The sequence below is a fragment of the Colletotrichum lupini genome, chromosome 5 (genome assembly GCF_023278565.1).
Source record: "Colletotrichum lupini chromosome 5, complete sequence".
In the NCBI taxonomy this organism is placed as follows: Eukaryota; Fungi; Ascomycota; class Sordariomycetes; order Glomerellales; family Glomerellaceae; genus Colletotrichum; species Colletotrichum lupini.
Genome location: NC_064678.1, coordinates 3,300,229 through 3,327,907, shown reverse-complemented (window position 1 = coordinate 3,327,907; position 27,679 = coordinate 3,300,229). Strand labels below are relative to the sequence as shown.

At 25.1% G+C, this 27,679-nt stretch overlaps 2 protein-coding genes across 2 annotated transcripts in view; both read right to left on the bottom strand.

Moving 5' to 3' along the window:
• CLUP02_10384 (uncharacterized protein) overlaps window positions 1-9,411 on the bottom strand; it is a gene marked incomplete at both ends in the record, with an annotated part of 33,596 nt that extends 24,185 nt beyond the window's left edge. The window contains one exon of the mRNA XM_049289360.1: window positions 9,407-9,411. Coding sequence (XP_049146505.1) covers window positions 9,407-9,411 — 5 coding nt within the window. The remainder of the gene's footprint in view (window positions 1-9,406) is intronic.
• A 15,915-nt stretch (window positions 9,412-25,326) lies between these two features.
• Window positions 25,327-26,298, bottom strand: CLUP02_10383 (uncharacterized protein; the record flags this gene model as incomplete). Its single annotated transcript, XM_049289359.1, has 1 exon — window positions 25,327-26,298. One exon carries the CDS (start codon window positions 26,296-26,298, stop codon window positions 25,327-25,329), a length of 972 nt encoding a protein of 323 aa, XP_049146504.1.
• Between the last annotated feature and the right edge of the window lie 1,381 nt (window positions 26,299-27,679).

Genomic DNA, 27,679 nt, shown 5'->3' with positions numbered 1-27,679 from the left:
TCAGATAATCGGTATACAGGCCACCACCCATCACCGCCTATTTTAGATAAAATACCGAGAAACTACGTCTACTAGTAGCTAGACATAATGTCACGGAGACGAACTAAGAAAAAAGACGAGAAACAGAGTTTCGTCAGTCAAACGGCCATCATCTAAAGGCAATTCTCTCCGTCACCCCCCTCATAGCTAATAGACCCTTATAATAGCACAAAGTAGGTGTCTTGCAACCCGATTAGAGAACTTTAAGTAAGTAATCGAGCCCTTAATAAATAATACGGGTATAGTGCCCAAACAGGACCCCTCGGCATCTTCAAACGTTCAGCCGGTCCAGGCATGTTAGCATATTATCATAGCGAACGACGTCAGCATCCCGCTAGTCCGGAACCACTCGGGCAAGGCTAGTTTTAAAGCCTCTAATTCATTAACAACGTTATTAAAATAACTAAGTTCTATAAGCAGCAATCGAGACATAAGCTTAGTTGACATTATTAAGATTACCGGGGTCATCTATAGTCCGTTTTTCACGACTACGAATATACTAAGATACTATATTAAAAAAGAGATATATACCTTCGAGCCCGCCTGCTCTATGCCCAAACTTTTTCTAAATTATTAAACCCACAACGCTCTAATAATACTTATAGTAACTATAAAGACTACCTTAGCTACCGCACTTACTTTTATTTTAGGATTAACTTATTAAATTAAAAGTCTAATTTAACCGCAGCGTACGGCCGACTACGCAGGGGCTAATTAGGGGCCCTATTTACGATTATCGTAACTAGCCTAACTTATAGTTAGAACCTCCTTTTTATACTTACGTAAATATTTATATAATTTAATTAATCTCTTTATTAACTACGGTTCGAACTAACTACCCTATAATAAGGATATTAATACTAATTAGTAATTAAATTTTATTATTATAAATTAGTAAGGTATTTTATTATATAAAAGAGACGACCTTTTAATACCGTACGGGATAAGAAATTCGTACTAATTAACCTTATAAAAATAAATTAAAAAAAAAGTAATTCTTAAATACCGCACGGAATTAAGTAATCGTAGCCCTTTATTACTTACAAGAGGTTAACGTTTATTATATTAAAATATATTAATTAATAGAACTACTTAAGTAATTAGCCTTTTACTATTACTCTAAGTAGTTTTTTTACTAAACGACTTTTCTATAGCCGGCCCGTAATTAGAAATTAACTAGTTAAATTAAAAAAGAAAAATACTTACGTAATAACTACTTACCTAATTAATTAGCACGATAAATAAGCTTAATAATATAATATAAAAAAGTACTACGTAATTAAAAAAAGGGATTTTTAAATATAAATATTTTTACTTAGTAACGAAGGTAACTTTATAAGAGTTATTAAGTTAAGAGATTTATAGTATATAAAAAAGTCTATTACTACGAGGATTTTATAAGTACGACCTTAAGCCCGGAATTTAAATAACTTTTTTATAACTCCCTTAATTACCCCCTAAGTATTATTTAAAAATAAAGTATAAGGGACGGTTTAATAAAAAAAGAGGGGATTTAAAAGTCCTAATAATATCGAGTTAAGAGTATTATAGATTTTAAAAATTAACTTAAAAAAAAGGTGGCTACCCTAAAATAGTCTTATAACCTCTTATTAAAATTATTATTAGTTTAAAAAAAGGCTAAAAAAATAAAAATCTAAAAAAAAAAAAAAGATCTTTTAAAAAGCTACTAAAGGGCTTTTTTTTATATTAACTCTTAACACAAAATTACTAATTTTAAAAAGTCAACTAAGTAATAAAAGGGATTATTAATAAGCGATAATTACTTAACTATAATTAAGCTATAAAAAAGACTACTTAAAAAATATAAAATAAAATACTAAGAGGCTATAAAAAATAAAGTCTCTAAAGTATTTAACCCTACTATATACGAGTAATAAGTAGGTATTTTTAATAAGTCCTTAAAATTTACGATTTTATAAAAAGGAGGGCTTAATTTCGTTAACTATACTTAACGGCCTATATAGTTCTTAATAGCTTATATAGCTCCTTTACGAGCTACTTAGCGTTTATTTTTAACTATTTTTATAAAATATTATTTTAAAAAAGGTAAGTTAAGGAAGGAAGCTATTTAAAAATTATAGAAAATACGAGGCTTAAAAAGCTAAGAATATATAAAATAGTAAAAATTAGTAATTAATAAAAATCCCGAGACTAATTACTATATCTTCTTATAGTAATATAAACGTTTACCGCTACTATTATTAAAAAGAACTATTGAAACCTACCTTTTTATATTAAATAAAAAAGAGGATCTTAATAAGTATAATAACTAGTAATTTAAAAAAGTAGTAATAATTATTAAAAATAATAAAAACGAGAGTAGTAATAAGACGGCGAGAGGAAGTAAGAATCTCTTAAACTTTAATAAATTCGTTAAGTAGTAAAAGTACGGATTTATTATAACTAGTACGCGGATTAAATATATCCTTATTAAAATTAAATATATTAATAATTATTAATACGAGTATAAGCTAGAGCACGACCCTTAGTAAGTTAGGGTAAAGAAAAAGAGAATAAAACCCGATCTTAAATAGAATCCTAATCTTTTATAAATAAGTAAATATTAACTTAAACTATTAGGGGACGTAAATATATAAAATCGTAAATTAGCTTAATAATAAGTAAATTAACGCGGTATTAATCTATTTAACTAAGGTTTATAAGAAAAAGGGGCTATAGGGGTAACTCTTATTTTATAAGATCGTAAATAACCTTAGTTATTAACTAAACGAATAGTTTGCGAGCGTAAGCCTAAGAAATATAAAAATAGTTAATAAATTCCTTTATAAGCGAGGGGTATTATTAATATAATTATAATTACGAGAGCTATACGAAATATTAATAATAATAATTATAGAAAAGGAATTCGTATTATAGAACTAGGTATAGGTTAATAGAGCGTATAATTACTTTAATAAATTTAAAAAAAGGGTAAATAACTTAAATTTCCTTTTTATAATTATTAATAAAAATCTATTATTATAAAAGGATATACCGGGGTAAAATATAGTACTAAAAGTATAATAATTAATAATTCTACTTCTTTCGATTTATAATTCGTTACTATTACTAATACGATATTTAGTACTAATTAGCTAATAAAAAAAGAAATAAATAACCCGAAGTTATTAATAATACGTAGTAATATAGGGATTATATATAAATACTAAAAATATAGTAGTAAATACGAAATAATTTATAAACTTTAAAAAGATCTTTTTAAAAAAGAAATTATACTTTAGGGGGAAGTATAAGGTCTTATAAAAAACCCTAACGATATTTTATAATTATTATAAAAAAGTTAGAATTAGGGAATACTAATACTATTTAGTAATTAATATCGTACTTATAAACAAAGCCTTTAATTATTATTACGAAGCAGTATATAATCTCGATTAAAACGACTTTTTTAATATAATTAATATAATCCGAAGCCGCTTTAAAACTTATAATAAGAACTTAAAGCTCTTATTTAAATTACGAGCGATTTCTTTTATATTTATAACTAGGATAATAAAGGGTAAATTATAAGTAAAGATCTTTAAAAAGCTTATTAATCGAATTAATAAGTTAGTAAAAACCTAGCTAAATAAGGGGATAAATAAATAAAAAGTTAGATATTTTTATATTATAGTCTAGCGTATATTAGAAATAAAAATAACCTTATACTAAGTACTTAAAGACTACGAGACGCTCTACTCGAAGCTAAGATCTAGCTTTAATATTAAAATAAAAATGCCGTACTAAACTTATTTCTAAGCGTATAACGGCCCTTATTAATAATATTAAGTTAATTAAACGTATAATAAAAAAAGAAAAGAGGCTAGATATAGTAATCGCTAATAAAGAGGCCTAAATTCGTTAAATAAGCAGAGATTTAACTTATAAATAGGGCAATAAAAGAAGTAATATTATATTTATAAAAAGAATAGATATTAGTTAAGTAACTATTTTAAAAAAGAGCGTATTAAATCGTACGAATAATATAAAAAGTTAAGGGTAGTAAATAGTAAAACTAGCCCTTATTAGTTTAACTAATTCTTTATTATATATAAGGGTAAATCTAGGGGTATAGAACTTAGTAATAATAACTAAAATAGTAGCTTAAAGTATATACTCCTTATAAGAGATTTAGAAAATAAAGAAGATCTTACCCCCTATATTAATAAATTAAATTATAATAAAATTAATAATATTAACTACTCTTTTTTTACCCCGTTAACCTCTAGAGGATATATAAAGCTAAACGAATAGAGGGTAGTAAAAGCTCTTAATAAATAAGCTATTATTTATAAATAATGAAAGAAGGTTTTTTAAATAATAGATATAAAGGTAGTTAAAAAGGCAAATTTAATAGTGCCGAAGCCTATTTTTTCAATAACTAAAGAGAAAACGCTATTTTCTTTAATATTTAAAAGAAAAAAGAATATAATACTAAGTAAATCTAGGGGTAGCTAGAGGGGTCCTTTTTATACTAACTAAATCTTTTAAATACTAAGCTTATATAAGTATTTTACGCGAGCGAAAGGTACGACTTAAATAATTTTTATAGGATTATTTTAAATACTAGGGTATTATAATAGTTAACTAGAAGAAAAGGGTAATTCTAAGTACTATAAAAGATTATATTAATAACGCTTAATATATTAATAGCGGGTATTACGAGGATTAGTTTCGGCCTAAGTAAGGAAATCGTTACCCTAAGTATAATAAAAATAAAAACGTACTTTAGAACGATAACTTTTTATATTTTACTTATTAATACCCTATTTCTCTTATATTTAAAAAATATAGATCGACTAGGTATTATATTTAATAATATAAGGAATAAGATCTCTAGTAATAAGTACTTCAAAATAATTAAATAATAATAGGGATATACGTTTATAAAGCTTATTAATAATACGAAGTTAATTAATTACTTAATAAAAAGTAAGCTTAGAAAACTATATTAGAGATTTAAGTACTCGTTAGTTATAAAGCTATATAACTTCTTAAAGTAATTAAGTAATAATAATATTAAAATAGGGGTATTAGAGTAGTTAACAAAAGTATATTATTAATATTAAATAAATACGCAAAGCTTATATAAATTTAAATTTAAATTACGTAATAAGCTTAACTTTAATTAAGAAGTCGTTATTAATATCTTTTATTTAAATAGTTAGCTAGTATTATATATAATTAACGTAACTATATTTTTTTAAGTAGAGTAATTCCTCTAGAATTTATAAGTAAAGATAGTATAAGTAGCCCTATAAACAAGCTAGATTAATATATACTAGAGACTACTAAATAGTATTAGAACTAACGCCAGTATTAGTTTTAAATCGGTAGAATTTAAGAATAATACGACGGCTTATAGTATATAACTAAAAGTCGTACTTATTAAAACGTATTATAGTATTAGAAAGGTAAAAAGGGTATACTAGTAGTTAAAAAGGGCGTTTAGAATTATTAAAAAAGAAAATCCGGATTTTATTAATAATAAATGCCTCTAAATAGTACTTAAATATTATAATAATACTATAAGGCCTAACGGACTTATACTAATGTTATTAGTATTTGGAATATATTTAAGAATAACTTTAACCTTATTACCGTTACTAAGTATAAGCTAACGAGCCTAAGTAATTAAAAAAGTAATATAAGTATTGCGTAAAATAAGTATAAAAAGGTAAATTAATAAAGTAATTACTATGCGCAATAGGCCCAATATAGGGGGTAATTTAAATATACTACTAAATTCGGATATATAAGTATAATACGAAATTACTTAATAATAGGCTAGGTTATATAAGTTAATTTCCGTTAATAAGCGCTCTTATATAGTTACGAGAGATCGTAACTAGCTACTTAAAGTATTAATTATAATAATTAGACCGTATTATATAGATCTTAACGAGGTAATTTCTAACTTATAAAAAAAAGAAGAGCTAAGAGAAATTATATAACCCGTAGTAAAAGTATAAGAAATTATCCTTAATAAAATCGTTATAATAGTACTAATAAATAATAAGGAAAAGGAAATTGCTAAAAAGGTACTAATATTACTAGCGAGACGTTATAGAAGACTATAACGGCAAGCCTTAATATAGTAATTTATTATTAGTAACGAGGTAATTAATACTTTTTATATAATAAAAGAAAAAGCCGATTTTGAGCTAGTAGTTAAATTACGTAAAGAAGGTATAATTATAACTATTTAAAAGCTATATAAGGGATTAGATCTTATTAAAATAAATATTTTTTATAATCGAGGGGTTTATTAATTTATCCTATATAACTTAGAAAAATATATAAACCTCTATATATTTAAATTATAAATAGTTTATAAAACAAAAAGAAAAGGAATACCCTAGCTATACGAGAAGTCTAGATACGTAATTTAAGGGTACGGTAACGTTAAAAAGGCGACGCTATTTATATAATTACTTACTATATAGTACTATAACTAACGATTAATAATAGTATTAATAGTATTATTATAAAAGAAGGGATACGAGATTTAGAGCTATAATATTACCTAGGCCTATACCTAATTAGTTATAGGGCTTATAAAGAAAATCCTAGCCTATTTATTAAAAGAAATAGCTAGTAAGTACCTAGAAGATACGATTATTAAAGTACTTAAGCTACTATATAAGCTTATAGAATCGGGCACTTATTAATAAGCTACTTATTACGATTTTTATATTAATTAATTATTAATAATTACTTTTACGTATAACTTATACTTATTAGTTACGGAGTATAAAGGTAATTAATTTAGGATCGTTAGAATATAGACTAATAATATAGTAGGCTTATTTAATATTAACTTTATAAAAAAGGAGGATAAGGAGCTTTAGAAAGCGGGCTTTATAATAAAACTAAAAAGGGTCTTTATAATAAACACCCCCTTAGTATTTAACGGCAAGACTTTTATAATTAAAAAAGAAACCGTCGTTTTTTAATAAAAGGGGTAGGGTAAAAAGATTAACCTTATTAATCTAAACGTAATTAAGATTAAAAAGTAATATAAAGCTAAGCTTATATAAAGGGTATATATTATAAGTATTTATTAACCTAAAATAACTTTTAACTACGCTAGGGTAGCGTAGGCTATAAATCTAACTAAATAAAACGTCGAGGTATTTAATAAGTAGCTTAAGTAATAATAAATAAATCTCGATCGAGGTCTCGTCTACTACCTAATTAACCTTATAATTAATAAGCTCTACGTCTTTATTAATAAGTTATTTATAAATAATAATAACCTTATTTCGTAATTAGGGTATATTATTATCTTAGTTAATAAGAGTATAAGTAAGAGCGAATTTATTATATATAATAATATAATCTATTATTTATTAATTAAAAATAAGTAAGTAATAAGAAGTATACTAGCGTTAGAGGTTTATAATATAATTAACGGCGTTAACCTCTTTTATATAATTTTAATAATACTAAGAAAGATTACTAATTAAATTAGCCTTTTACCTATTCTAATGGTTATTTATATTAATTCTTACTCGCTATACGAATACTTTATTAAATTAGGAACGATAAAAGAAAAGAGGCTTATAATTAATATTATAGCCCTTAAGTAATTATATAAAAGGCGCGAGATACTTAAGATTTATTAAATTAATAATAAACATAACCTCGCAAACGCTTTTATAAAAGCAGTATTAAATAAGGGATTAGAGTAATTTATAAGTAGTAAAAAAGTTATTATATAAATAGAGGGATAGGTTATATAAAAAAAGTAAAGAAAAGGGGGAAAAAGAGACGACTTAGTAAACGGGCCCAAGGTCGAATTATATTTCTAATTATAGCGGTTAAATTAATAAAAAAAAAAAAGTTAGTATTAGATTAGAAATTTAATTTAATTACGGTATATAGCCGACTATATAAGGGCTAATTAGGGGCCCTATTTATAATTATTATAACTAGCTTAACTTACGGTTATAACCTCTTTTTTATACTTATTACGTAAATATTTATATAGTTTAATTAATCTCTTCGTTAACTACGGTTCGAACTAACTACCTTATAATAAGGATACCAATAGTATTATACTATTTCATTAAATAGATTATTAATAATTATTATATAAAAAAACCCCTAAGTAGTATAGAGCGCTAGATTTAGTATTTTATTTTATTTAGGAATTTAAAAAACCTATACTAGTTAACTAGTACCCCCTTTTTTTAATATTAATAAAACTAACGAAGTTACGTATTACTATTTCTAACCCTTTATAACTATTATAATTATTATCGAAATTAATTGAATTATATATTAATCGATTCGCTATATTATAATTAATTAATTAGTAATAAGTTATATAATTTTTAATACGTAGTAGCTATTTTAAATTACTTCGTAACTATAGACCCTAATTAACGCTAGCCTCGTATTATTAACTAACTTTAAGAATTATAATAACCTCTTCACCTTTTTAAAAATAATTTAAAAAAGGAGGACTTTTATTAATAATAATTTAATATTATAAAAGGCTATAAGGCTAAAGAAGTCGTAGATTTACTTAGAGGGGGTCTTTATTTAAGAGATTTATAATAAAAATAGTTAAAGCGAAGTTTTTTAATTTTATTATTGCTATAACAAAATAAGTATTATTACTTATTTTAAAATAGTAATTATAAGCTTAGTAATAACTTACTTAAAGTTAAAATACTAAATAATAAATCTAGGCTCTAGCGAGTTATTATATTTATTAAAATCCTTAGAGTACGACTCTATATTAAAAAGATAAAAACTTATTTTTAATACTATTATAAAGGGCTAAGTAACGAGAATTAAAGAATTAGTAATTAGGTATGTTATTAATAATAATAGCTTATTTATAACTTTTTAAGATCTTTACCTCCGGGCCCTCTTTCATTAATTAAATTATAATATTACTAACGAACTTTTATTATTATATAGAAATATAAAAAAGGAGCTAAGTAGGATCTTCATTAAAAAAAAAGATATAATTAGGATAGAAATCCGGAGGTTAATAATAAAAGTCTATTTATTATTTAATTTATAAACCTCGCTAATACGGAATATTATTATTACCGTCTTTACTTACTTTTTAAACCATACTAAGTAATAAATATAATACCTTATTATTTTATAATAATAGTATAGTACTTATAATAAAGCTAATATTACCTAAATTATAAAGTCTATAATAAATAACTAGGAATTAAGTAATTAAGTCGGAGTGATTATTTATAATAATACTTTAAATAACGATACTTACCTAGGTTATTTATATCCTATATTATTTTATACTTATACTTAAGAAAATATTCTTAACTAAAGGATTAAATATTATAGTTATATCCTTAACCTCATTAGTAGGGCCTTTTTATTTAGTAATAATAAAGAGGTATTTAAATAAGAATTAAATATATTAATTAATATTAAGTAATTTTAAAAAGATCTTAACCTCTAGTATATAAGGGGCCTTATTAATAAGCTTTAAAACGTTATTAAATTTATTTACTTATTATTTTAATAATATAAGGCCTTCCTCGAGGTTAGTAATAAGACCGACGAGAATAATATATTTACTCTCTTTAAAAAGTCGTTATAAGAGCTTATATTAATACTTAATAACGATATAAAATGAAATTCGATATATTTTATAATATAGTATTCTTTATAAAAAAAAAAGTAGATCTATATTTTTTTAGTAACTAGTCGAGCTTATAAGGATCTAAAGTAACGGATCCCTATTAACGACGTTTTTAATAATAACGATTAGTAATTATTAGCTAAGCTAAAGGTAGTACTTAAGCTATTTTATTTTTAAATAATAAAATACTAAGGCTAGGGTAAAAAAGACGGTTATAACTATTTATAAAAAGTAATAATAAGTCTTAAGTATTTTATTAACTATTTTAAAGAGGAAAAGAGGTTATATAATAAATGTTTTAAAAAAGAAATAGATCTTATAGCTTTTTAAATCGTAGCGTCGTAATTATAATTAACGTAAGTAATACTACTTTATTAGTAATTAGCTCGTTATTAATTTATATCCTAACCTCTTTTTTAATTTTCAATTTTAAATAGTATCTTTTGTTATATTTAGTTTAAATATATATGTAGGGAGTAGGTAGAGCTACTTTTTAATCATAATTTTAATTCGTAAAAATATTTCTAACTATTAGTTATTAATACTTAGTAAGTCCTTAATAAGTATTATACTAAGTTAAATAACTCTCCGCTCTATACTATAATAATTATTCTTTATTTTAAATAAGGATTAAGATAGCTAGAAAAGAGATAAAATATACCTAAATAAAGCTATTAGTTATTTAATATAAAAAAGGGGCTTTATAATTATTAATAAAAATAGTATATAAAAAAGATAGTAAGTCCTCCTCTTTCTCGTTATTTAAGTCCTCTTTTTTTATTATAATAGTTATAAGCTACTTTTACTATTAAAATAGGGTAGGGCGATTAGTCCTAGCGGTACGTTTTAAAAAGCTAATTAAGTTTAGGGATCTATAAGAGAGCTAATTAAAGTAAAATATAAAAAGAAGGGCCCCGATTAAAAATAAGAGCTTAGTAACGCGGATTTTTATTTTAATTATATATATACTTTTTAAGATCGAACTAAAGCCTTTTTAATAATTTATTTTTATACGTAATAATATAAAATAATTAAGAAGTTTACTTTTTTAATTTAGTTAATATTCTTTTCTTTTCCTTAGCTATAGCTCCGTTAATTAAAACCGTATTAACTTAATTAAAAGAGGTATTTTATATTACTTTTATAAGTATTGATAGTTTTTTTCAAATACCGTACTACGAGAGTCCTTTTTACTTTATACGTTTTTAATAATCTCCCTTTTTAAAAATCCCTTCCTTATTAAATAAAAAAATAAGTAAAAAAAAACCCAACTTAATTAAAAATACTTTAAATAATTAATTAAAGAAAACGGTATAATAATTAAAACGAATATAAATATTAGGACTTTAATTTAAAAAAAGATAATTAGATAATTAAGATATAAAAACGAAAACGTATAAGAAAGGGCTTTTTATTTAATAAGACGGGGGATATAATAGACCTTAAGAAGTAAATAAGATAAATAAATAAATAAAAACGCGGATACTTAGGACCGGATTAAGCCTAAGTATAAAACACTACGATAATATAATAAGATAAATAATAAGTTAAAATTAGAATTAATAAAATACCTTAATAGGTATAGCTAGTTATTTAATTAGACTGCTCCCTGCTAATCAATATAGCTTAAAAACTTAATAATAAACTTATTTAAAAGTGCGGATACGTCGGGCTAAGGGCGCTTATAAAACTAGTTTTTAATTAAACTTATTAATAATTTTAATTAGTATTACTATAGGCCTAATACGATATTTAATTAAAACTTTAGTTATATATATAATAAGGACTAAAAAAACGGCTTAAATTATATTAATTAAAATAATAACTACGTTCTAATTATTAAAATAGCTCCCCTCCTCTCTTTTTGAACTCTATTTAAAATAGATAGATTAATATAAAACTATTAAGATTATAAATAGAATCGACGAACTATATTTTTAATAACCTCGGATTATAAATATAAATAATTAATACGCTATTTTTATTACTATTAGCGCTTCTTAGGACGTTTAATTATACGAACTTAACTTTTTTATTTTAAATAGACTATTTATTAAACTAGTTTTTACGGTTTATTAAAACTTATAGGCTGCGGAGTTATTTAATAATAAAAAAGCTATACTTTTTAATAAATTTACTTACTAATTTAATTAAAAAAAACTAGTTATAGCTTAGGTTAGGATAAATACTTTAATTAATACCCTCTTAAATATTATTACTACTTAGATCTAAATTATTATATTTTAAACTAAGGTTTTTATAATTCCTTAGCCTAATTTAATAAAAAATATAAGTTTTTATAAAATACCGTTCCCTAGTTAAAAAGGGACTATAGTTTTTAAAAACGATAATATTATAAACTTTTTAAAAAAGTTCGAGGACTAGTACGAGATTAGTAAGGTCCCGGACTAATTTAAAAATAAGCTTATTATATATATTATAAAAAGAGATTATTAAACTTTAATTAAAAACGTAATTAAAAAATTACTTTAGGCTTAAGCTAAAGATTTCTTTTTATAAAAGTACGGAAAATAAGATATTAATTACTTTTTAAATAAAAAAGAGTAAATTAAGAAAGTTACTAAGGGGCTACTTATTTCGTTTTCTAATTTAAACTCTACTTAGGTACTATTTATTAAAATTAATAACGTAATTACCCTTACTAAGTAATAAAACCTCTATATTATAACTAATAAGAGCCTAATTAAGGCCGTATATAAGCGGTTTTATACTAATATTAGAAAAGTAATAATAAAAGAAGTTAGGGTTATTTTAGATAGCTTTATTAAATTTATAAAATATATAAAGTTTAAAATAAGACTTTTTAATATAATTATGTATAAAAAAGAATATAGCTTACTTTTTATAAATAATTAAAATCAACCTAAACCCTTATTACGACCCCCTACTCCTTAAGCGCATAATAATACTTAGTATTAATATCTAAACTATTAATAATATTACTAATTAATAATAAAGGTCTAGGTTACTTAAGTAGCTATTAATAATACTACTAATTTTAACCTAGCTAATAGGATAAGTAAGCTAAGAATTTATTAAAATAGTATTTACTCTTAAGGCCTTATTTATATATTTAATATAAGCGCTGCGTATCTTAATTAACCCCTAATTATAAAACCTAGTGATCGCTATTAATACTACTAAAGTTAATACTATTGAATTATTAAAGATTACGATTAGTATATTCTTAATAAAGATACCTATCTTATTATTTTAACTTAGGGAGCTTAGTATTACGAAAAGCGTAACGGGTATAAGCTTATAAATAATATCCCCTTTATTATAATTAAAAACGGAAAAAAACACGTAATTACTAATCGTATTACCTTTTTTTCTTACGTAGTAAATATATTAACTAAAGAAAATACTAAGCTTTTAGTTAAGTAAATTCTAAATTACTAAATCGGACTACTCTAGTAAACTATACTTATACTCCCTTTTACTAATTTTATAAATATAATTAAATACGTTTACGTAATACGACCTAATTTAGGTTACTATAACTAAGCGGATATTTATATTATTTGTAAAAAAAGACCCCCTAAGAATCGTACCTTAATAACTAAATTATATTTTAAAAAGACGTATAGTATTAATAGCCTAAGTTAGCTTTTATAATTTAAAAGAAAAACGGTTTTTTTCTCTAATTAAAAAAGAAAAATTATAAAAAACTAATAATAATAACAAAGTTCTTAAAATAGTAAAGAACGTAATTTTTAGATCTACCTCTAGGCCCTAGCTTATTAAAATCCTAATTAGTATTTATAATACTAATATTTAAAAAACCTAAGAGCCTTTCTTTTATAAGACTTAGAAAATAATAATTATAAATTAGCCCCGCGATTTTAACCTTAAGGTTAAAGTTAAAAAGTTAATAGAAAAGAGGCTCGAGGCCCCGATCTCGCTTTTTATAAACTTCTTATAAAAGATTTTACTAAAATATACCGTAATAATAATAATTTTAATATATAATTAAGGGTATTTTAATACTAATAAAATCTTATTAAAAGCTCTAAGATCCTTAATTAACTTAGTAAAGAATAGATAATAATAAAAGGATATTAAGGATCTTTTTAATAAGTATAATAAGAACCTCTTCTTAAGATCGAGCTATATAATAAAAGTTAGTAAAGTTGGAGGCGCTAATCCGACTTCTAAATTTTTAATGTTTATAATTTTAAACGCCCATTTATAGTTAAAAATCTAAATATTTAGTATAAATTAAAATAATAAAGGTTCGACGATAATTATAATCTTAAATATTAGGGCGTAAGTTAATATTTTCTTAAAATAATACGTTAAGAAAGCTAGTATTTTTTATATAGTAATAAAACTCTAGATATAAACGTTTAAGTACGATCCGGCTAGCTAAATAACTTTTAATAGCTTCTATTTTATAAATATATAAATTAGTAAGTTTAAAATAACTACTTATTTTTTTATTAAGGACGAGCGAGAGACCTCTAATCCGTTATTACTAAGTCTTCTATTTATATAAAATACTAAACTATTTTTTAAATATAATAAGTTAATAATTACCGCTCTAATTTATATTAAAAACGCGAGGTTAAGAATCCCTATAAAGATAATTAAAACGAACGGTTTTTAGGACGTAAAGGATATTTTACCCTATTTTAAATAATACGTAAAGGAAGTTTTCGGATTAAAAACCTAAATATTAGTAATATAACTAAGAATATTATTAGTTTTAATAACCCTTATTTAGAATTTAAATTAAAAAAAGACGAGCGTATTACGGTAGTTTTAAACTAAAACTAAGCTAACTAAATTATAATTATAGTTGCGCTTTATATAATTTAGTTTTAAATTATATAAATTAAAAAAGTAATAATAACTACTCGTACTAAGGCTAGAAATACGCCGAAAGAATCGGCTAATTAAAACGATTTACGTTTCTTAACGAGAATACTTATTTTTTAATAAGAGGAATTATATATCGAACGATAGATTAAGAAACTAAGATAAGAAATATTAAAATTATATAAAGTAACTAAAAAAGCCTTTTATAAGATTCTCTATATTACTAAAGCTAATACGATATATATAAAAAAAGACTAAAAAGTCTAACTAATTAATAATACGCCCTTTAATAAATTAATATTTAATAATAATCCTTACTAAAAACTTAAAAAGCTTAAAAAGGTTAAATATAAGTTACGAAACTAATTAAGCCCTTCTAAAAATATTATTATACCTAAGTTTTTAAATATAAAACTAAGCTCTAAATTAACGAACGATCGACTTTAAGCTATTTTTAAAAGTTATAACTACTTCTTATTTCGTAAATAAGATCTCTTTAAGTAAATACTTCTTAATTAAAAAAAAGTACTAATATAGGACTTTTTTAAATACGGCCGTCTCGACCCTATAATTACGCTATTATAATTAATTAAAACTGTATTTTATAAAGCTTAATAAATAAAGGGTATCCCTATTTTAAAAACTTTATTATTAAAAGCTTTTAAAATAATTTAAAAATATATTACTTAAAATATTATTAAGGAAAGCTATATTATATATTAGAACCCCTACTTCTTAATAATAAAAAAGGACGGCGGTTTTTAGCTAATTAACTTAATAACTAAAATTAATACTATTACTCTTCGAAACGCTTAGTAACTACTTAATACTAACGAGTTTTTAAAAGAATTTATTATAAATTAGCTTATCTCCTTTTTAAATTTCTTTTCTAATTACGATTAGATCTTTTTAAATAAAAAGAGCTACGATTTAATAACTTTCTTAACTCTACTCGGGCTATATAAATACTATACCCTTTTATAGGGGGTAATAAATTTAGTAATTTAGTTTTATTAAATTATAACCCGTATTTTTTATAACCTAATTTCGAAATACTATAGCGCTTTTATTAATAATATCGTAGTTAAAAGCCTATGATCTTATTATAACGATAAATATTTAACTAACTATCCTAGGATCTAGTAATTCGTTTATAAATACTTTTAGAATATTAATTAAGTTCTAGTTAATATTAAGCTAGCTAGCTATACTATTTTTAGAGTAAAGTTATAATAGTACTAGTTATTTATAGTTATTATAAGCTACTTCTATAATATAAAAAAGAGATAGCCTAATTAAGTTAAATTCCTTAAGATCCTTAAATAAATAAAATACTTAAACGTTTTAGAAATTAGATCGTTTTTTAATATTATTACTTTTTACCGCTACTAAATTAAGTATTTTTTTTTATAACGGCCCTATTATACTCTTTACTTAGTAAAAACTAGTTTTTTAAATAAGAAGTATTATAAATCGAAGTTATAAAAATATTTAAAAAAGTAATTATTATAACCCCTATTTTAGTTTTATTAAACTATAGTACCGAGGCTAAGTAGATTATCCTTATAATAAATATTAATATTAAAAAATAAGGTAATATACTTAGTTAAATTATTAATAATAAGTATATTATTACTTAATATAAGAGCGAGATATAGTACGGGCTAGAACTTAATTATAATTTTAATAAGCTTAAAATACGAGGCGTTTTAATAAGCTTAAAGCGTTTTTATAATTATCTATTTAGAATTAACTTTTTATTAAAAGCCGACGCTTAAATCTTAGTTATTTAAATTAATAGCATAGTAAATAACTTATTATTAATAATAATAACGCACTAGCTCTTTTAAATTAAACTTTTTAATTTTAAAATTAAGTATATTAACGAAAAGAAAATTACTATAATAAATAGCTTTTTAAAAAAATCCTTACCTAATTTAACTTAGTTAAAATAGAGCTTAATAAAAATATCGAGGACTTTATTAACGTACGAGTTTTATAAATATATATTATAAAAAACTTTTTTTCGCAATATATAGCCGTAGTAATATTACTATTAATTAAGCATAAGAAATAAATATTCTAACTAATATATTAGCGCTAAATAAATAATAATCGGATTTTTTAAGATAAATTACTTATTTTTTATTTATTTTAAAGAGGCTAATAAGTATACTTTTTAATTAGTTTAGACGTTTTAAATAAATAGCGACGCGATTTATTATATAAAATAAACTTTTATTTTAATAAAGAACGAAGACTCGTCCCTAACTTATTTAAGTAATTAATAATAAGAGCTGTTAAATAGATCTAATTAATAAAGTATATAATAAATTTAAGTACTAGGGACGAGAGGCTATTTATTTTTATTTTATAAAATAATATTACTAACTAGGAATATATACTTAAGCCCGGGAGCTAATTATAACTTATAAAGCTTATTAAAAAGCTAAATTACAATACTTTAATAACCCCTATATATTTACGGTCCCGATTTACGAACCTTTTTTTAGGGTTTATTTAAACGTTTAGTATATAAATAAATAAAAGGTCGTTAAGGCGCATTATAAATTTATAAAATACTTAGAAGTACGGATTATAATAAACGCTATATTAAAAAATATTACGAAGTTTATTTAAGAAGATATTATTTATTATTATAAGATTTATAATACTTTAATTATCAATCAAGGACGAGAGAATATAGGTACTATTACTTAGCTTAATTAACGATATGGTACTTAATAAAAAGTTATATTAGCTTATAACCCTCGTATTAACGAGCTCTTTAAAAAGAGTTACTAACCTATCGCGTATATACTTCGTATTTAATTAAATTAAGAAAAAAAGATATTAAACTTATACTTACTATAGCCCTTTTTATAAATAAAATAATTATTAAAATATTATTAAGTTATATACCGTTCTATTTTATTTATAATTATTATATAACGACCCTAATTAAAAAAAGGACGGCAATTTAAAAAGTACTTAATTAAAGAAATATATATATAACGGATTAAAAAGTTTAGGCCCGATTATAAGCTTTTACTTTTTTAATAAATAACTAAGAAGTTATAACTAATAAAGTTACTTAATATTAAGCCCGAACCTATAACCGGTTTAACTCCTCCTACTCTTTTTAATTAATAAAGTTATAGCTTAATAATTTAGTTCTTATTCTTAATATTTAATAGAGGATTAATATATTAACTTTTAAAAAGCTTAATTATTATTAATAAGGACCTTTTTATATTTACTTAGCTACTCCGAACGGATCGTTATATTAACTAAAAACGCTTATTAATAACCTAATTATAAGGGCTACTTATATTAGTAATTAATTTAAAAAGTTTTTAAAGTTTTTAAAAGGCTTTTACTTATTACCTAATAAGTCTAATCTTTATAATAACTTTATTTTTAACTTAGTTAACTTTTTATTTTTAGAAAATAATATAACTAAAACTACGACCTTACTTTTTAATTATAATAATAATATAATAGATTCTAAGGACGAGGATACTTAACTACTTATTAAATAAACCTAATTATAAATAAAAGCTTCTTAAAAAAAGTAAATTACTCTTTATTACTACCGATTCTTAGTATAAACTACGAGTTTTATATATTAAATATTTATTTTATAAGGATATTACCGAATCTAGCTAATTCTTTAGTTATCTCTTTACTTAGATTTAAAATAAAAATATAAGAGGATAATAAAAAAAGAAGAATTATTTTTTAACTATTATAATTAAAAACCTAACGACTTTACTTATTAATTACATTATTATATTAAAAAACCCTATCTCTCCCCTTAAGTATTAAAGCTTAGTTCTTTATTTAATTAAGCCCGTTTAGTATCTAGCTTAGCTTATATAACCTCTTACTCTACTTATTTTATTTTAAAACGTTAATAACTTTTATAAATTATGAATATATAGTTTTTAATAAGGTACGTTAAAAAGGCGTTTTTCAAAACAAAATCGTACTTATCCTCCTCGGCCTTAGTATTATTAATATAGTTAGAAACTATATAAATTAGAGTTTTAATTTTTTTAATATTAGTTAGGATTAAAGACGCTACCCTATTATTACTTATTATATAATAATAATAATAGCTTTACGTAAGGTCGGCCCCGGACTATTTAATATCCTACTAATCTTAGCTTTTTTTAAAGTAATATTTCTCGCTTTTAGAATATATATAATTACTATATTAATTATTAAAATAATTCGGTAAAAAAACGCACTTAAAATAAGGGACTATCTTTCTAACTAGCTTATTAATATTAAAATTAATATATTTTAAAAAAAACCGCGTATAATAATTATAAAGTATAGTATTCTAAATACTATAAGCCTAAATAAGTAAAGAATTAATAATAAGGGTTCGTTTACTTAATTATTAAAATAGAGGGCTAAAGGGACTAGCGTAATTATAATTAATAAAAACCTAACGGCTCTATAAAAACGATCTACTTACGATACCCTATTTATAAACGTACTTCTTAATAACGTTCTAATTCGTAATTAATTACTAAAATATCTAAGCTATTTATCCTTTAATATACTTATTAACTTAAGGATTAATAATATAGAATTCGGTATAAAGCTTTTTAACTAATTTAAAAGAAAGTTAATTAATTAATAATCTTAAGGATTTAAAAAGGAGGAATATTAAATTAGGACGGGAATTAAAAAGATTAAATAGAATAGTACTTACTATAGTCTACTTTTTACTAACCTCTCGGAACTTATAGCCCTAAGTCTTTAAGGAATTAACCTTTTTAAAAATAAAGGAGGAATATTACTAAGGCCGGACGTTGTAATAAATAGTTTTAATAATTTAATATATATTATTAATAACTAAAGTATTAAATATAATAAATAAATAGATTATATTAGTAAAAAAAAAAGAGACTAAGTAAAAAAGGATAATTACGATTAAGAAGCTATTATTAAAAAAATAAAATAAAAAGGGATTAGAGGGATTAGGGAAAGGCCTTTATATACTCCCCCTTAGATCTAGGGTATTAAAAAAGAAAGTATTATAGGCCTCTTAGCTAATTAATACTAAATTATAGTTATTATATAAAAAAAAAAGGAATAAATTATAGGATTAGGGCCTTTTTATTATTTATAATTTAGTACTTTCTTTTTTAATTAATAAAGGCCGTTTTATAATTAGTATAAAAGGGTAGCTTTTTACTTAACTATTTAACTTTTCTTTTTTCCCTTTTTAATTATTACTACTATTATTAAATAACCGTTTTTAATTTAAATATTCTTTAGCCTTCCCTTATATTTTTAGACCTAAGTTACTACTTCCCTATAATTATTACTAATTAAACCTCTTTTAATTTTTATTTCTTAATTTACTATATAAATACTAACCTAGCTATTTATAATAGCCTCCTCTCTCCCTATCTCTCTTTTTAAACGAAATAATAAAAAGGACGTAGTACGAATTTAAGGCCTAATTACGATAAAGAACCTCGAAAGTAATACTAAATACTAACTAAAAAAATAGAATTTAAATAAATATATTACTTTTAATAAGACTAACCCTAGGACTATAATAAATACTAAGAGCTCTTAATTCGTTAATTTTAATATAAATTATTAATATAAAACGCATACTAACTATTAACTAAGCCTAGTACTTAAATAAATTAGTTTTTTTTAAATAATCTTAACTCCTTATAAATTCGACTTTTTTAATTAATTTAATATAAGGGACGTACTTCCCTTTTTTAATTAGCGACCTAAGGCTTTTAAAAGTTAAGAAAATAAGAAAACTTAAATAGGATAGAGCTTTTATAAAGTAATAGAGGTCCTAACTAATTATTATAACTTTTAAAAACGCTTATTATATAAGAACTTATAATAGATTCGGGATGCGGCCGGCGATAGGACGCCGATAACTTAGCGACTAGTATACGGATCGTATTATAAAAGAACTTTTTAAGAAGCAGAGCCCTTATAAAGGACTCTATAAGCTTTAGTTTTATAATATACCCATACTTATATTATAGCCTCGCTAGTTAAGTGCTCATAGCCTAATCTCTTATAAAACTAAATTCGAAAATATAAGATTGAATTTATAATAAAGGTTATAATACGAGACCTCGTTTTAGTACGTAATATAATTATAAGTAAAGAGGGATAAGAGAATATTTTCGAACTAAATAAGACCCCTACCCTAATTTATTAAACCTAAGAGATTATATAAAAAATTAGGATTTTAGTATACTTAGTAATTTTCTTTTTTTATATTAACGATCTAGGCTATTTCGTAAGAATAATTATTAATTAATAAGATAATATAGTTTATTAATACGATTTAAAGTAGGATTTTAAGTATTTAGAGAGGATATTCGTTAACGATATTTAAGTACTAAAGGCCTTTTATAATTAAATTAATACGCTTTTTTATATTTAATAACTAATTAATATAAGTACTTACGTAGTCTTTATAATATAATAACTAAGTAAATATAAATACGGTTTATATATACTTAAATAGTTTTATAATCTAGTTTAATATAGCTAGCTTAATTTAACTTATAACGCATACTAAATAATTTATAAATATTTTAAATTATTTAATAATAAGCTCTACGCGGCTTAGATTTAATAAATTAACTACGAGTTTTAATATAATAGTCGTTACCTTTTTAATATAATAAGACTTTTCTTAAAGAGGTTTTTTTAAAAATATAATATATAATTAGGACTTTAAAAATAGGCCCTATACTAACTCAGATAACTCTAATTATGTTATAATTAATACTTATAAAGTACTAACTCTTTAAAAGTCTAGTTTTTATTTACTTAGCCTTAGATTTAGTAAATAAGATCTAAAAATTTATAACTTATATAATTACGGCTATTATATTCCTATAGACCTTATATATTTTAAAAAAATTAAAGATATAGCTAAGAGCTTTAATTAAAAACTTATTACCTTTAAAAAGTTAACTTTACTATCTTAATCCTTAAAAATACTTAAAAATACCTAAAGATTTATAATAAATAGTAACCCTAATTAGACTTTATAAGTAATTAAACTAACGAAGGCTACTAACTAGTATTTAAATATAGCTATTAATAATTAACTTATATACTTAATTAATACTTCTAAGACTTGTTAAGTTACGTAATCCTTATTAAATATATTACTACTTAAGTTTTTATTATACCTTAGCTTAGTTTTTAATAAAACTAGTCTAAGTAATTAGAGAAGTAGTCCTTTAAATACTCTAATTAGGGGTAGGAATAGCCCTACTACGAAGACTCTAATTAAAATACCGAGGGTTTAGTTAAAATAAGAAGTTATTAAACGTACCCTCTCTAACTACGATTAGACTATATAAAGAAATAGTAAATACTAACGTTAAGGGCTAGCTAAGTTTTATTAAAATCTTTTATAATATTATAATATATATATAAATAAAGCTAATATTAATAAGAGTATAAGAGAGTAATAGGTTAATTAATATAACGACCCGATTATAAAAGCTATATATATAATTCTAATTTATACTCTTTAAATACTATTATTAATAAAAAAAATTAAAAAGAATTAGGGTAATAAAAGTTAGGATTAGGAGATTATTAAAAAAAAAATTTAAGAACTAAGTAAAAAAAGTAGAGTAAGTAAAAAAAGTAGAGGAAATAAAAGAAATAATTATATAAAAAAAAGTAAATAGAGGGCTTAAAATAATTAACTATATATAGTAATTAGGACCCCCCCGACGGAGCAATCCGCTAGGGCCGTACTATATATTACGTATTAAAGAAAACTAAGTATATTACGCTCTATACCTAATTACTAATTAAAATAGCTCCTAACCTTCCCCCACTTCTAGCTGTCTAAAGGGCGAGCTATACCTACTCTAACGTATATAAGACCTCTTAATAATAGCCCGCGTAAGTAATTAAATCCTATATTATATACTCCTTTTTATTAAAAGTTAAGGGGCCCCTTATATATTTCTTTATATTTATAATATAGCCCGTATTAAAAAGATTTCTAGTTCTATAAAATATAATTTTAAGCTAGTATCGATATATTAAATCTTAATATCTATATTAACTTAGCTATTTATAGCGTTCGTACTATTACTTAGTTAAATTCCGTATTACTAGAGAGTACTTTGCTAATCCTTAGGCGTACTTACGTTAGCTACGATAACTATAGTATTAAACTAGCCGAGGGCGCTTAGCCCGAGAGGGGTAGACTTATTAATAGGCATCTTTAGCTTATTAATTACTAATTATATATTAAGAGTAGAGTAGTAGTTTATATATTAATAGGTTTATTTAGTAGATTTATTTAATAGATTTGTTTAGTTTAAATAGAGCTTTAGGTAATATTAAAAGCGATAAGGATAGAAAGAATTTTTACGAGCTCTAAAGAGTAGTAAATATTAGCCTATTTAGCCCTTTTTTTAGAAACCTCTACGTTACTATTAAAGTTTAGAACCTCTGCGGTTAAGGGCTGCTTTTAATTATTATAGCTAATTATTATAACTAACTATTATAACCGACCTTTACCGTTAACTTTTCTAGCCGGCGCCGCTACGTAAAGGGTAGCTTATTTATCCCGAATTATATAATAGTTTTCGTATCGAAATTACTATATTATATTAAGTGCGTACTTAGGGTATATTGCGCATATTATATAGTTAAAAAGTATACTATATTATATAATTTCTTTTAAAAGTATGATCCCGTTAAGGTCGATCTTTTGCGCCTATAAAGCCGGAAAAAAACCACTATATAGTAATTAGGACTAATCTAAAATAATTTCTTTTTATAAAGGATTGGGGGAAAAGGAAATTAGGAGATAATTAGAATAAAATAAAGTAATCAGTTTTAATAATCCTTTTTAAAAAGCTAATTAAGTTTAGGGATTTATAAAAGAGCTAATTAGAGTAAAATATAAAGAGAAGGGCCCCGATTAGAAATAGGAGCTTAGTAGTGCGGATTTTTATTTTAATTATATATATACTTTTTAAGATCGAACTAAAATCTTTTTAATAATTTATTTTTATACGTAATAATATAAGATAATTAAAAAGTCTATTTTTCTAATCCGGTTAATACTATCTTTTTTCTCTTAGCCGTAGTTCCGTTAATTAAGACCGTATTAACTTAATTAAAAGAGGTATTTTATATTACTTTTATAAGTATTAATAGTTCTTCTAAAGTACCGTACTGCGAGAGTCCCTTTTACCCTATACGTTTTTATTACTTTTATAATTTTAAAAAGTATTATAAAAAACTCATAGTATTAATAATAGTTAATATTTTAAATAATAGAAATAATAATTAACTACGTACCTAAGCTTAATTAATATTATTTATAAATTATCCCTTAGCTAGTCCTTAATTTAATTTAATAATAGATTAACTATTAGCTAACCTATTTAACGTTAAGTAAGTTTATACTTAATATCTTTATAATCCCTATAATAGTAATAGACTACGAAAGGGTATTTAGCTTCGCGAAGTTAATTTTAACCTTATAATAATTATTAATAAAATCTTTTACGCTAAAGGAGGTTTAATATTTTAAGAACTAGCTTTATAGTAGTACTATAAAAATAAAAAGTTAATTTTTTAATTAAAAGAGCTAATTGAAGTTAAATTATTAGTTAATACTATAAGGATTTTTATAATAGCTTTATTTAATTCCCGATTAAGAAATTAGTTAAATCAATTAATTATTTATTAAATAAGTTAAATAATTAAATATGGCACGAGAAATTAATTAAATAATTAAATATGAACCTCATATTTGATTTATTTATTTGGGTATAAGCGCTGCAAGAGACGTGGCTAGAACACATTGTACCCGCAGTTCGTCTCTCGCATGATATCCCAATAGGATACACGAGTTCAATGACATCATTACTAATACCTTCTGTAAAACGAAGACTGGAAGGTAGCCAGAAGTTACTATCGAGAATTGGGATAGCTTTATTGAGATGTGCTCAAGATCAACGCGGACTACTTTACCGCCCTGTTAGGCAATAGCATTCATGTTCTACACGCGCACTTCTTAAAGTCTGGATTCTGTGTCTTTTGAAGCTTGAAGCTGAGAATGAAGGCAAGCTTGCTTCGGGACTAACATCACTGGCAAACGTATCAAACAATGGGTATATGTAGACAGATGGCCAGACGATGAAAGGGGCCAATAGTTAAATGCAAGAAAACTTGAACTACATCACGTGGTTCCTTCAACCCAGTGCCATGATGTCCATCCCTGCTTCTGTGACGTTGATAGTGACGTGCACTGACAGATCTCTAGATTGAGACGCAATTCGTTGTCGCAACTCGGTCCACATAGAACTAACTCAGCGAACAAGAAATGATGGGGAGTTTCAGATTCTTGAAGACTAGAGAAGGGAGCCTGACACTTCATCATGCTCAAAATCAAGCTGTATCAAAGGTTGTGCTTAATGAAGGGCCTCAAGGCTAAGGTAGTCCCTTGTTGGAAGGAGAAATCAGATTGGAGAAAATCATTGCGAAGCGAGTACCTATACTGGTTAGAAAGGATATCCGAGAAGCATCTTAATGCGCTACAGCCCGACTGGAGCTTAGAAGTAGAGGATTCAAGGTGGGGAACATATATTCTACACTATGTAATGGTCTACTATTCTGATCTTCTAAATAATACATACGATAACGGACAAGAGGAAACAAAGTTCAAGGAGTACCTTATGATGCAACTTGTCAACCCATCGTAGGCTATGACGAAGCAGACACAAAGCCGCAAACTAAATGAAGCCAAACTCCTTGTCCAGCTCTTGTGCCAATGCGATGGAGCCATTTAAAATCCACTCTGCGTCCTTACTCAGGGGTTTGACGTTGTGCCCAACCATGCAGCTCATCTGGGTTCGGTCCCCACCCTTCTCCCACGTTCCGTCGACCAGGGTATGAGTCGGAAGCCCGAATTCTTTTGGGTCAACCTTTTTGTTCTTCAAAAGCCCTCCATTGTACCAAATGAGATCGTCTCGCAAATCAACGTGTCCTATCACGAAGCTGCAGATTCTCTCGATTGAGTCGTTGACCTTGTCCTTGAACCAACCAACCATGGAGCCATAGTGCTTCTCGAAGGCATAAGTTGCCCCGCTGAGCTCGAGTCCAAACCACCAAGTCTCCTTGTCGCCGTACGTAATTTTGTAGCTGACTTCTTCGCGCACATCGTATGTGTTCTGCCAAGCTACGTGGAGCAGACCCATCAGCACATCCAGACGCGACTTATCAATAACGACTACACCCGAATCGCCCTCTTCGGCGTAGTCCTCGGTCCAGACAAGTGACTTATTTAGCGTGGCGCTAGGTTCGTGAATCTGCAACTTCCACCACTCGTGACGGTCGGCGAATGAGTGCTGCCAAAGTAGTCGATCGTGGAAAAGAAGTGCCCCTGTCTGCTCATATGACGGGTCTAAGAAAAGCGTCTCCGGGACCTGGACGAAGACCGAATCCGCATCTGAGAGAATGACCTCTTCAAACGGCGCATACAGAGCCGCAAAGGCTTTGATTGCCCATCCTCCCTTGACGAGCTGCAGAGTCGTATCGTCGACGACGCTTAGAACGTCCAGGAATTCGATCCCCTTGAAGCGGGACTGCAGCTTCTCGCGGTCTGCTGATGGCAAGTCCTCGTCTCCGGCATATACAATCTGGATTGTCATGTTGCTGTACAAGACGTTCTGGAGTGAGCCGATGAGGTGAGTGGCATATCGCATGGTTCCCTTGCCTGTTGGTATGATGAATCCGCGTGTTCCGGGGACGATGGACGAACGCAAATCCGAAAATGGTGTCTTGCTGTCTGGGCGCTTTGGTGAGTGTTGAATAAGGGCGATGATATTCTGCCAGCACCTGCCGATATCCCGCCACCAAGTGTGGCTGCGGCCGCTCCTGCCTCCGACCACGGAGCCTAGCTACCCATACCTACCCACTTACCCACCTACTTACTTACTTACTTACCTACCTACCTACTTACCCACTTATAACTACTACTTTATTAACCTCGCCGTTACTACTACTACCGCTACTACTAATTAAAACTATTCCTAATATTAATATACTATAAAAAAAGAATAATTACGAAGTTAACGATCTCTTTATTTATTAATATGTTATTAATTACGATAATTATAGTTATATAAAATACGACTAATTATTTTATAACTAGTACTTTTCTAGCCTACTTAAGGCTAGAGTAGTACTTAATAAGGCTACTTACGAGGCTAGTTTTATAGTCCGAATTATTTAATATAAACTCTTTACTAAGGCGCTAACTATTATTACTTATTATTATATTTATAGCCCGCGTTATAATTAAAAATAGTAATATTTTATAGAATTAACTTACTTAAATAAGCGTTATAAATCCTTAACCTCGTTTATAAACTACCGCTAGTAAATTATTATTAACTTTTTAAGTAGCGACTAGTTTTTTTATCCCGTTATTAGCGCTTTTTATAATTATTATAACTACTTATTTAGTAATATTAACGTTTTTATGTATTACTACCGCGCGCTATTACGTAATAAGAAGGACTAAATTGTTAATTAATAAAATAAGGGTATTTAACTTATTTAAATCCTTTCGAGCTTCTAATTAAAAAGTAGTAATTATAGCGGTATTATTAATTATAATATACTTAATATACTAGCTACTTATTGCTATACCGAATTAGGTAATAGATCCTTTATTAAGTAGTTATTTAACTAATTACGTAATTTTATAAAGTATTAGTACCGCTTCTAACGTAACGACGCGGGCTATATTACGAGCTTATTTATTATACTTATTACTACGATTTCCCTATTTTAATAATATCCGGATATTTTATTAATAAATTCTATATATAAAACTAGTGAATTTAATATGCTACTATTTAATATTTATAGAGCTATGAATAATAATTATACTTTTTAAGTTACGAGCTATTTTCTATTTAATAAAAAAGAAGCTAACTACCGTTAGGTTATTAACTAGCTATTAATATTACTCTAGGCTTACGAAATTCCCCTTTTATAAGTTATATATACGGATTATAAGATTACTCTACTTAACGCCCTTAATAATAATACTTAATTTAAAATAGTACTGTACGTACT